The sequence below is a fragment of the Cololabis saira genome, chromosome 18, assembly GCF_033807715.1.
Source record: "Cololabis saira isolate AMF1-May2022 chromosome 18, fColSai1.1, whole genome shotgun sequence".
Taxonomy (NCBI): Eukaryota; Metazoa; Chordata; class Actinopteri; order Beloniformes; family Belonidae; genus Cololabis; species Cololabis saira.
Window position 1 is genome coordinate 21,828,579 of NC_084604.1, and position 10,503 is coordinate 21,839,081.

The following is a 10,503-nucleotide window of genomic DNA, read 5'->3' on the forward strand; positions in this document are numbered from 1 at the left end:
AACTTAACAGCACACGAAAGGACAAAGTGCCAAAGGAAGTCCGCAATGTTGTTATTGTTCACTCTTATGTGTGCAAATGACATTTCCTTACACTTTTTGCAGTCATTTTTTCGCCTCTGTAAGTCTGCTTATCATCTTGCTATTCTAAGAATGCAATTTTAGAAATCACAAAATTTAAACCAACTTCCAACTAACCATGCAGGTATATATGCCTTACCATGAAAACATCCGCCCACACATGACCAAAGAGCAATCGTGGTTCATGAGCGCTAGACAATTCAGACTAAAAGTCCATGTTGTCATTATGTGAATTAGTCACACTGCACCTCTGAGTAATATATGGAGAGAGGCTAAGGTCCAGATCGAGGCATTAGAGAGGAAAAGGAGGAGGTGGAGAACAGCAGAGCTGAATAGAAGGTGATGAATGAGATGACTGAGGGCAAACAGAAAGAATGAAACTGCAAGAGAGAAGTGGATTTTAAATTATACGGTGGTTCAATGTCAGCAGTCGTAATTAGTAGCTTGGTCAGGTGTGGTGAGTGGGACAGGAAGCCAAAAAAAAAGGAGGACATAACAACACAAAAACAAAGAAAAGTCCATCAAGAGCAGAACATAGTTCGAATATGAGAGTCCAGATATGACAGCCCCCAAAACTGCAGAAATAACAATAAGGTAAATTGTAAAAAAGAACATTGCACTTTGTTAAAGTGAAGGCGAGTGGAAATAAATGCACAGATTCCAAGGTTTTCACAGCATGGCGCGTGTCAAGCGCGTGGATAACAAACCTGAAAAGTCACGCAGTTCCTGAAATAATTGGCAGGCTGCCAAATCAAATGTGTTTGTGGAGAAAGACGGGTGAAAGGAGTCCGGGCTTGAAAGCCAGACAACAGATGTACGCAGTGACTGATCTAAGACTCATCCTGAACCTCCACTCCTCTGCACAGGGCGGACTTTTGGTTACCTGAAGTGGAACGTACCCACACGCTGCAGCATCCTACACTGACCAGTGTGAGAAATTAAGCTTTCATTTGAAACATGTGCCTACGTGAGAGTGAGAACATAATTACTTAAGTTACTGAACATTTTAAGTCATTTTAAGTCAACTCAAACAGTACAAACATGTAAGAAGAGATCATTCCAAAAGATCCTCCAGTTGTACGTGTGTCTTCTTGATCTCATTTGTGTCCACTTCTTGTTTTTCCAATGATCTCATAAAACACAGATATACTGTTCTCTCTGATCGGCTGAGAAAGAGACATGATCTCCTTGATGTCTAGTTTTTGCAAACATGTACACGTTAAAAACTATTTTTTGACACGATTCCAATTACAGAAAAATTATAACAAAAAAAAGTTGTTAGTTTTATAGAGTTCTATCTTATCTAATAGTTCTATCTTTGTCGTCCTACAGCCCACAGTCAACAACTATGTGACTCAAATGAGCAACAATCTGAAAATAGTTCAGCTTGCATATGCTTCTGTGGTAAAGGTTTGCATGCACAGTTCATTTGAAATCAAGAAGTTAACTTTACTTACTGTATTTCCATTTAATTGAAGCAATATAACATTATAGGAAGGACATACATGGAAACAATTACTTTTGGTTTTGTGTTCACGTGCAACATTGAAATTATTTAGGTTCCTATATGACATACACAAAAAAGACTATATAATATTATAAAAACTTTTTCTGGATCTAAATGACCACTGAGGCCCTGACTTCCGGACCCACGGTGCGGGTCTGTCTTCTTCTCACTCATAGATCGAGAGGCTAACTGTCAGAAAATGAAGATGCATCTGCCTGATCCGGACATAGCTGTGTGACAGCCAGCACACACCCCCCACCCCACCACCACCCCACCACCCCCATCTCCCCAACCCTCGAAGAAAAAGCCTCATGCCCCGGGGCAAGAGAGTGACACACACACAAACACTCTTCAAGGAAGAGTCATGGGGCAAAAAAAAGGTGGGGGGAGGAGAAAGAGGACGAGAGGAAAAGGGAGTGTATCTCTCTGTCACACACACTCTCAGACACACACCTTCCCTCCTCCACTCTCAAGGGTTCAGTTGCGCAGTCAGTCACACTTATGCACACAACTGATACTGAGGTTGGGTGAGCGGCAGAAGAGAAGAGACTCGGGACGGCCACAGGTTGCTCAGAGACACTCACACTCGGCGCACGCACAGACAGCCAGACCTATGTGTGGATCCTCTCAAGGCTTCAAAGTAAGTGTGCAACATCTGTCTCAGACTATCTACATGAACATATCAAAGACAATGTGCTTAACAGTCTTTATTGTTTAGTAAACAGAATCTTCTCATCCGTGTTGTTGTTAGGATGAGGTGAAGAGTGCTTTCTAGAGTCAAACTTTAAATGCTGCGCTGCTGACATACAGCTGTGTGCTTCCGATTCATTCTTGACTCAATACGATATCCCTTTGTAGGTTAATGAAGTATTATTGAATTGAAATGAGTGGATCTTCAGAACATCTTTTCTGCTGTGTCACTTGTTTCAATAGTTTCAGAGTGAGCTGTCACGCTTGTGACAGTCATTGCGAGTCAGCTGTGGCGATACTTTAGATATAAATGTCCTCTGTACATTTAATCTCTCCGCACTTTCATTTGCACGTTGTCGTAATCTGTTATTTAGGCTTGTATGTTACTTTTTGTAGGGTTTGTGCCAAATTGTTGAAATGCTTTAAATGTTTAATGGTTACACACAAAAAGTACACATAATTGTAAAGGATCCTGGAATGAATTGCTTCATAATTATTCTTTTATTTACCAGTTTGATTTAACTCTTGAACAGAGTTTAATCTTCCGTCAGTAGAGGACATAAGTCACATGAGTTCTTACCAAATATTACCGAGACAAGGGCTTATCAGTCACTAACTCAAACCGATGAGTCGATGAGAAAAGAACCTCAGCACATATTTCTTCAATCACAAGTTTTCCATCTTCTTTTCACCGTTCTCTGTTTCATCCTATCAGCGGGAGAATTCTGCTTTTGTCAGCGTGGGCTACCTGGCAACAGTCTAGATGTGAAGGGAGAGAGAGGCAGGGATCACATAGAAAGAGAAAGAGAGTTCAGAGTTGGCGGAGGGCCAAGCCTCAGTCAGTTCAGAGGAAGTCTGGTTGATTCACTGGGAGTGCTTGTTTCCTTGTGAAAGTGGTCCTGCTCCAGGGCTGACATGCAAAGGAACCTCCCGTACAGCTCCAGGCTTGTGATTTGGAGCGTCACAGGATGTATGGGACAGTGGGGCCAATGGGGCAGTGAGCATGTAGGTTCCACTTTGAAGTTTGTTTGTCCGGTAGTAGCAGCTGATGGGAAAGTCAGATTCTCCCCCTTAACACGCCCAACTTATCACTGTCTGACTTCAAACTCCAGAGCCTTAGTCTCATTTCAGTCAAGGCTCGAGTCCCCACATTTTTAACGCTGGGTGGCGTGATACATATTTCTTTACTTTATGATTCTTTCTTTTGTAGGCCACCTCAAAAAGAGAGCATAGGAGCATAGGAGCCCCCACTGCAGCAATGTCGGGGGCACAAGATGTAGATACTTCATGCTGGAGCGAGGCGGACTTTGAAGAGAAGTGCACTTACATCGTGAAGGACCAACCGCTAGAAGATGAGTCCCAGAACCGAAGCAGGACACGAGCTGAGAGGTCCCTACCCAGAAACCTTGCCCTGAAACGCTGCCGCAACTCAACAGAGGTAAAAAAAAACCTATACAGATCTATATTTGTAAGATATTTTGTAAAAACCCATACACAGTAGTTGTTTATGCTTTTCGAGACTGCTGGCCGGCTTTGCGTCACTCCAACATCCTTCCATCCATCCTCAGGCGGGAAGCACTTGACATGTTGTTGTCTAATTTGAGCCTTTCCTCTCTTCTATATGTGCGTTGAGGCAAAGGCAGAGACAATAGCCCAGCCCCCTGGACGGCACTCATCCCGAGCACACAATGATCAAAAGCAATCTTAAATTCCCATCCTGTTGTCCGAGCAGAAAATTATACCACGCAGAAAAAATTTAGACAAAATACGGATAACATCAACAAAGTTCAAAGATCCTTGAATGAAGATTTTGTTTAACTTGCTGGAAGAGGCTCAGGAAATCATTATTAGGTGGTAAATGTATGACAGGAGATTAACCTTATAGGACGATTCTCTTCAGAAGCGATAGGAATTGGAGTCTGGTTAAAGAACTTGACATGTTACAGTAATCTGTAACAAAAGAGGAAAGTCAAAGTAAGCCATCATTCAAAGCCCCTGAACATCAGGACAAAACTAGCTGGATAACCTGTTACACTGTTAGACTAACCAACTGCATTCTCTATGCTAGTATTACTCTAAGATGAAAGAGAGAATACATTACCATCGCTTCAGGGCTTTTCTCTCTAAACAAGGAGCTATGGGTGCAGTTAACTGGTCAGGGTGTGACCATGACACCTTATCCACTCTTCCTGGGCCTGAAGGCTTAAGGAATAGGGCTGAGTTTCACACCTGGAGGTAACAGAACAAGAGTGGTGGTGAAATTTTAATATGACAAAGAAACTGAAGATAACCTTGTTGACTGACTTATGAAATATTCAGCATGTGAAGGAAGGAACACATACACCCCTGCGAAAAAAACCACAACACAAAAACCCTTTTTCTTCATGAATACCGTAATTATCATTGGATTAACAGAAAAAAAAGATTAAGTCCAAACATCTTAATTGCTTATTCATATTGCTTTATTTAATTACAAATAAGCAGGAAGGAAGGTCTGATAAGCTTCCCATCCCTCTAATTACATGATCCAGATCACAGTGCTTGCTCATCGAGCCTGTTGTTTGATGTTTCTGTGTCTTGCCCGCTGAACAGGTGCTCGGGGTGACGAGTAAAGAGCTGATTCCTCAGGGGACGCGTTTCGGCCCCTTTGTCGGGGAGCGGTACACAGATGAAACCCTGCCAAAAGACACTGACAGGAAGTACTTTTGGAGGGTAAGTGAACTGCCTGTGTGAGACTCTTGATCTGTGTGCATGTGGAGATGCTGCTGCGGTGTGGGACAGCCGAGCAGCTGTGCTCACTTATACTGTCAAAGTAGAGCCTAAGATGACTTTATGGCGCTCAAAAAGTTTGATCGCATTCGTTCGCCTGCTCTGCGCTGTTGTCTGAGGTCACACACACACACACACACACACACACACACACACACACACACACACACACACACACACACACACACACACACACACACACACACACACACACACACACACACACACACACACACACACACACAGCTGTTTGGTTTCAGTGACGCAGCAGTTCTCTCTCCACTTCTCTCAGCAGTGGTATCACTGCCAGTAAGTACACCCTATACATGTCCGCACTTCTCCAGGCTCACAACTCTCACACTGACTAAGCAAGGAAGTGGCTTTAAGCCTGTGATGCTACAAATCAGCTGCATCTTCCATTACCCGCTCGCTCCTGTGAAATTCAGAAGTTCAGAGTCAGCACACGCAACATCATGCGACCTCAACCAACCGCTGGGACAGCCGTAATACAGACATTTTGCTAGTAATTACTCAGGCAACAGCATCTCTTCAAAGATGCAAACAGCATATGAAAGTGGTAAATGTGAGTGCTGAGAGTTTTCGTGGGCGAGAAACCAATACTACTATCCAGTCATATGGCAAAATTCTTGCTTGGTGTTGCATTTTTAACTGCAAATTACTTACATACCATAAATACCAGTACCTTTCTCAGCTGAAAGAGTATACAGTATTTACCATAAAGGCCTTAGGAAACTATGATATCATGGTTTCAGAATCACCACGTTGATATGTCATCACTTACTGAGTTGTTGCTTGAATCTTAAAGGTTTTTCTCATGCATTAGGTCTTCTTGGAGGGACATTTACACCACATCCTGGATGGTTTGAATGAGAACCAGAGCAACTGGATGCGTTATGTCAACCCAGCGCGCACAGTGGAGGAACAGAACCTGGTTGCATGCCAGAGCGGCCTGGAAATCTTCTTCTACACTACCAAACCCCTCCAGCCAGGCCGGGAGCTTCTAGTGTGGTACTGCTCTGAATTCGCAGGGCGTTGTAACTACCCTCCACTGGGGCAACTGACTGTTGACAAAAATGGTGAGTGTGTGCAGTATGCATTCTGAATGCTTCAACAACTGACTGTTGCTGCAGTCAATAGAAACCCCTCTTGTGACCACGCTTTGAGATGTAGGCCTATCTGGTTTGGACTGCTACTGAAGGTTTCCTGTCAAAGGGGCTGACCGTTTGACATGCGCATTGTGTAGGCATTTAAGAAATTACTCCCACCTGTCCTGCCTTTGTTAAAAGAAAGGTACAGAGGATGAGAGTAAATCATAAAGGGGTTGTATCGAGGTGGAGCCACAGTAGCAGAGTAAGGTGAAACCGATTTCAGGATTTTAGGCAATATTTCATCCATCCAGCTATTGTCTTTATTCACTTATTCCTGCTCACGGTTATGAGGGGTCTGCCAGAGACTGTTATAGTTTTCCACATTTACGCCCCGGACATGTCACCAGTCCATCACAGGGTAATGTTCTGGTATCCTATTTCTTAAACAACAGTAACTGCTCTTTCATGCACAAAACATGTGTCTTTCATTCCCAAACACAAGGAGTGTTAGCAGAAAGAGACCACAAGCACACAGCAGAAGTCTCATTTGTAAGCACCGGCACTCACACGTACACGAATGCTCACACACTGGAAGCTGCTGGAGGTGCTGACGGCCCTCTGGCACGACTCGTGTTATTTGTTTAGCTCTTAAAGAGGAAGAGAGGTAGGAAGAGCTCCAGTGACTACTTGAACTTCCTGACAAGGTGACCTGCTGACAGATTGATATCTCACTGAGTGTTAGTTGTTTGTTTGCTGAGAGTTAGGCCCTCTGGAGACAAGGGGGCAGGGTAACAAGGGAGTGAACAAAAGATAAGGCTTGCTTTTTTTGTATGTGGGTTGATGTTAACAGTGTCCAAGAGAAGGTAAAATGCACATGCATACCTCTGTATTTTGTCTCTGTCTGCTTGTCAGCCTGAGTCCTTTGTCTGCCTGGGGTACGCCAGAAAAGCTGATTTTCTAACTATAAACTTGCTCAAGTGAGAAACTGGTTTGGAGCCTGAGGTTAAACTTCAGTGGTGTGTAGAATGAGGCGGAAAATTTCCATCTTTCTAAGATAATTGTGTCTTTTAGATTTTCCTCCCCTTCAAGCATAATTTTACACTACATATCTGGTTTGGATTTGTAATGCAATATATATCAATTTTTTTGTGTGTACTGTACAGCTTCTCATACACTTCCAACTGGACATCAGATATCATGCTGTGTTCACTATCTGCATCCTCATCAAACCCTTATTGTTTAAATACTGTTGAAGTCCAAGAGTCTGAGAGATACAGACAGGGACACCTGAAAATACTGGTTAAACAGGAGCAGGCACTTTTACAGAAAAGATGTACTTTGATTAAAACAGCTGAACACGTGCCTGATCCTGTTAATGTAATGGTTGTATTTGTCCATTGATGGAGTGATAATACTGTTTCTCCAGCTGTACTGAATGAAAATAGATCACCTGACATCTAAATCTATCTAACAGATCAGAGTCGGGCCTACGAGAGGACAACAAGAAAGTTGGGACACAGTGTTTCTGAGATTCTTCGAGAGGAGCCCTCCAAACCTCTGTCCGGCTGTCCCAAACTTCTGGATAACCTTTCGTCTCATTCCTATGTCTCCGCTGTTTTGCCTTTGTGTCCCGGTGTCCACTATCCAATCCAGCCCTTCTCAGAATCCATCCACAGCCATGGATATGTACCTCTGCCATCTCTGCCATCCTGCAACCCTCTTGCTGCCAAAAGGCTAGCACTAAGAAACCCCACCCCTACCAGTTTGCACTTCACTCTCCAGCACAGCCAAGGCCCTGCCAAAGCCAAAACTCACCAAGAGCCCTCTCTGCCTGATCATGTCCACTCTGCTCTTAGGCACAGTCCCTATCCACTGCCTCACTACTCACTCGGCCTTCTACCTCATTCATACTCATTCTACGGTGATCGACTGAAAACTCACTTTACTGTCTCTTCTAATGTCCTGCCTTTTGACAACTATGCCCAGCTCCTGTGTCCTGGAGCAAGTAGCTGCAAAGACTTGACACATGTGCCATCCAATTCCAAACGAGACCTCGTTCTTTCACCTTCCGGTGAGCACAAACACAGCAAGGACCTCATATCCCAAAGGACAAACTACCTCAGGAACCCTTCAAATGACCTCAAAGATTTTAGAAACTCTGCTTGCAGCAATGTTCACAGAGACCTCCCGATGCCTGCCAAGGCCAGTGCCTCACCCATCAACACTGGCCTCCGCGGAGCACTGCCCTCTTACGGGGAATGCTCACCACCAGTGGGCATGGCCGCCTCTTCCAACCACCTGCCTTCAAAACCTACCTCCACCTCTCACAGTGATAGTATGGATGCAATGGACATCAGGAGGACAAAGCGAGGTGGGCAGGTCATTGGCTATAAAACCCTGTCATACCCTCTTACCAGAAAGAACGGAAAGATCCGCTATGAGTGCAACATCTGTGGAAAGATCTTCGGGCAGCTGTCTAACCTCAAGGTTAGTTTCTTATCGTCAAAAGGAGCTTTATACAGTGATGTGGACTGATTTTACCAATCAACGATGACTAATACTGATTTCTGATATCCTCTCCTCAGGTGCACCTGCGTGTGCACAGTGGTGAACGCCCTTTCAGGTGTCAGACCTGCAACAAGGACTTCACTCAGCTCGCACATCTGCAAAAACACTACCTGGTTCACACAGGAGAGAAGCCCCATGAGTGCAAGGTACATCTACACCTTTATTATTTTTTATGTTGAACATGTAGCTAAAAATTCTTTCCATTAGGTAAACTTAACATGAATAACTATAGCTAGTTTTTACCCTTATACTAAAATAAATAATAGAAACAAGTAATAAAATAGCAACTAAATACCCAAGTACCAAAATAAATAAGACCAAAAGACATTCATAGGTTTATTTTTCTTTGCTCTGTTTGAAAACAGGTGTGCCATAAGCGATTCAGCAGCACCAGCAACTTGAAGACACACCAGCGGCTGCACTCAGGTGAGAGGCCTTACCAATGCAAGCTCTGCCCAGCCCGGTTTACTCAGTTCATCCACCTCAAGCTCCACAAACGCCTGCACACTGGGGATCGACCTCACCGCTGTCCTCACTGCCCATCTGCTTATCTCCACTACTGCAGCCTGCAGGTGCATCTCCAAGGCTTCTGCCCTCTGTCAACCCCAGCTTCATGCAGACACTCACCAGAGGAGCTACATCGGGTCAACTCTGAGATAGAGAAGTTTGACATGAGCAATGCCGCGGAACAGCTGGAAGCCATGGCCGCTGAGGTCGAAATGGATAAGGGGAATGTTATTGACCTGATACAAAAGATACAGACTCACGCCTGGGCCCTCCACAATGCTGCCAGAGGGGAAACTGAACGAAGCATTTACAGGTCAACGAAGCAGAGTTCTGGAGCTCAGTTGTATCATGACCGCCCCCTACTTCTGAATCAAACAGCCATCAAACTGGAGTCAGGTTGCATTTCAGAGTCTTAAGACAGCCCTGGTAATCCAACCAAATAATCCTTACAGGTCAACTCAACAGCTGTCTGTCAGTGCCCTATTTGAAGTAAAGCCTTATCTCAATCATGGATTGCTTAGCCTATGGTCTACTGGGACTTTAGCTTCATATGAGTCAAGACCGCATAAGAATAGGCTAGGAAAATTGACTTGATTGATCCAATTTCTACATCTTTGTTAATTTATTCAGTTGCTTAACAGATTTGAGATATTTTCTACAATTTGTTTTGTGTCTCTGGAATTTCTTAATGAAAAAAAAAAAACAACTAAACATGTGATTATGCATAATCAATTTACCTGTATCTGTGGTTTCACTGTGTGAGACTGAGTGTTCTTGTTTATGTCATTGTGTGTATTTATGTTCCTTGATTAAAGTTACAGTGGCAGTAGAGGCATGACTGTGTAAAGTTTAAGTGAGCTGAGAGCGGGAGTGACGACACAGGAAACCTCAATTGTTCATGCATGGCACATATTCTTGCCTTTGTCTGTGTGTACTCGGCTAAAGTGGGGAATTGGTGATGCAGATAAACATCCTGTTTTGATTCTTGGGATATTCACCACTGTAAGTATCAGTACCTCACATTGAAAAAAGAAAAAAAAGTCACCATCTGTAAGATCCTGCTACACATGTATCTATGTTTTACACTTTCAGTATCAATCAGGTGGTAGACGTTTCACCCCACAAGTGAGAACTCTAGATTAATCAGATTGACATAGTCAAAAAAGTGCGTCACCAAAAGGCAGATGCTTTCACCACTCTGAAAGACTGAGCGCGTGACTAGGTCGCCAATCTAACAATAACATTTTTTTTATGTAAAACTAAACAGATTTTGGG

The 10,503-nt window shown here is 43.6% G+C and overlaps 1 protein-coding gene across 2 annotated transcripts; it reads left to right on the forward strand.

Annotated features, from left to right (window-relative positions):
* Nucleotides 1–2,079: 2,079 nt before the first annotated feature.
* prdm1c (PR domain containing 1c, with ZNF domain) lies at nt 2,080–10,059 on the forward strand. 2 transcript variants are annotated; one of them, XM_061746501.1, is made up of 8 exons: nt 2,080–2,225; nt 3,486–3,713; nt 4,868–4,987; nt 5,889–6,141; nt 7,628–8,640; nt 8,739–8,867; nt 9,087–9,147; nt 9,287–9,523. In XM_061746501.1, the coding sequence occupies exons 1-8, from the start codon at nt 2,199–2,201 to the stop codon at nt 9,379–9,381; spliced, it is 1,926 nt and encodes a 641-aa protein (XP_061602485.1). In that variant the 5' UTR covers nt 2,080–2,198; the 3' UTR covers nt 9,382–9,523. The 2 variants fall into 2 exon arrangements, with proteins under 2 accessions (XP_061602485.1, XP_061602484.1); XM_061746500.1 differs by having other exon boundaries at nt 9,087–10,059.
* Nucleotides 10,060–10,503: the final 444 nt, after the last annotated feature.

Bases quoted from the DNA above. Each gene is read 5' to 3' on its own strand.
- prdm1c (XM_061746500.1), top strand. From the start codon at position 2,199: ATGTGTGGATCCTCTCAAGGCTTCAAA. The intron at 6,142-7,627 runs GTGAGTGTGTGC...TCTATCTAACAG, and splicing joins ACTGACTGTTGACAAAAATG to ATCAGAGTCGGGCCTACGAG. The intron at 8,868-9,086 runs GTACATCTACAC...GTTTGAAAACAG, and splicing joins AGAAGCCCCATGAGTGCAAG to GTGTGCCATAAGCGATTCAG.